Consider the following 596-nt stretch of genomic DNA (forward strand, 5'->3'; position numbering starts at 1 on the left):
TCTTCCCGCGGACGTTGAAGTGCCTGCGACTTTAATTAAAGGGCCGTCCCCTCGCCTAGGCTGCAGCACCGCCCCTCGGCTCCTCGCGCCTCAAAATGAGTAGCTCCCACTCCCGGGCCGGCCAGAGCGCGGCGGGCGTGGCTCCGGGTGGCGGCGCAGACACGCGAGACGCCGAGATGCCGGCCACCGAGAAGGACCTGGCGGAGGACGCCCCGTGGAAGAAGATCCAGCAGAACACATTCACGCGCTGGTGCAACGAGCACCTCAAATGCGTGAGCAAGCGCATCGCCAACCTGCAGACGGACCTGAGCGACGGGCTGCGTCTTATCGCGCTGCTCGAGGTGCTCAGCCAGAAGAAGATGCACCGCAAGCACAACCAGAGGCCCACCTTCCGCCAGATGCAGCTGGAGAACGTGTCGGTGGCGCTCGAGTTCCTGGACCGCGAGAGCATCAAGCTCGTGTCCATTGGTGAGGGCGTGTGCAGCCCCGTGGCGCCGGGAGGGCGAGGGCGAGGGCGGGGGCTCCATGCATCTTCCCATCTTCCCATCTTCCTCGGGTAGACCCCTCCCAGCCACCCCCCTGAGCCCTGGCGCTGC

At 66.4% G+C, this 596-nt stretch overlaps 1 protein-coding gene across 2 annotated transcripts in view; it reads left to right on the forward strand.

Annotated features, from left to right (window-relative positions):
• Positions 1-6: 6 nt before the first annotated feature.
• Positions 7-596, forward strand: part of FLNA (filamin A) — a 22,068-nt gene continuing 21,478 nt past the window's right edge. For both annotated transcript variants that reach the window (XM_006915300.1, XM_006915301.1), the window contains exon 1: positions 7-468. In XM_006915300.1, the coding sequence (XP_006915362.1) occupies positions 96-468 (373 nt within the window). In that variant the 5' untranslated portion in view covers positions 7-95. The remainder of the gene's footprint in view (positions 469-596) is intronic.

This window comes from Pteropus alecto, unplaced genomic scaffold, assembly GCF_000325575.1.
Source record: "Pteropus alecto unplaced genomic scaffold, ASM32557v1 scaffold396, whole genome shotgun sequence".
Classification (NCBI taxonomy): domain Eukaryota; kingdom Metazoa; phylum Chordata; class Mammalia; order Chiroptera; family Pteropodidae; genus Pteropus; species Pteropus alecto.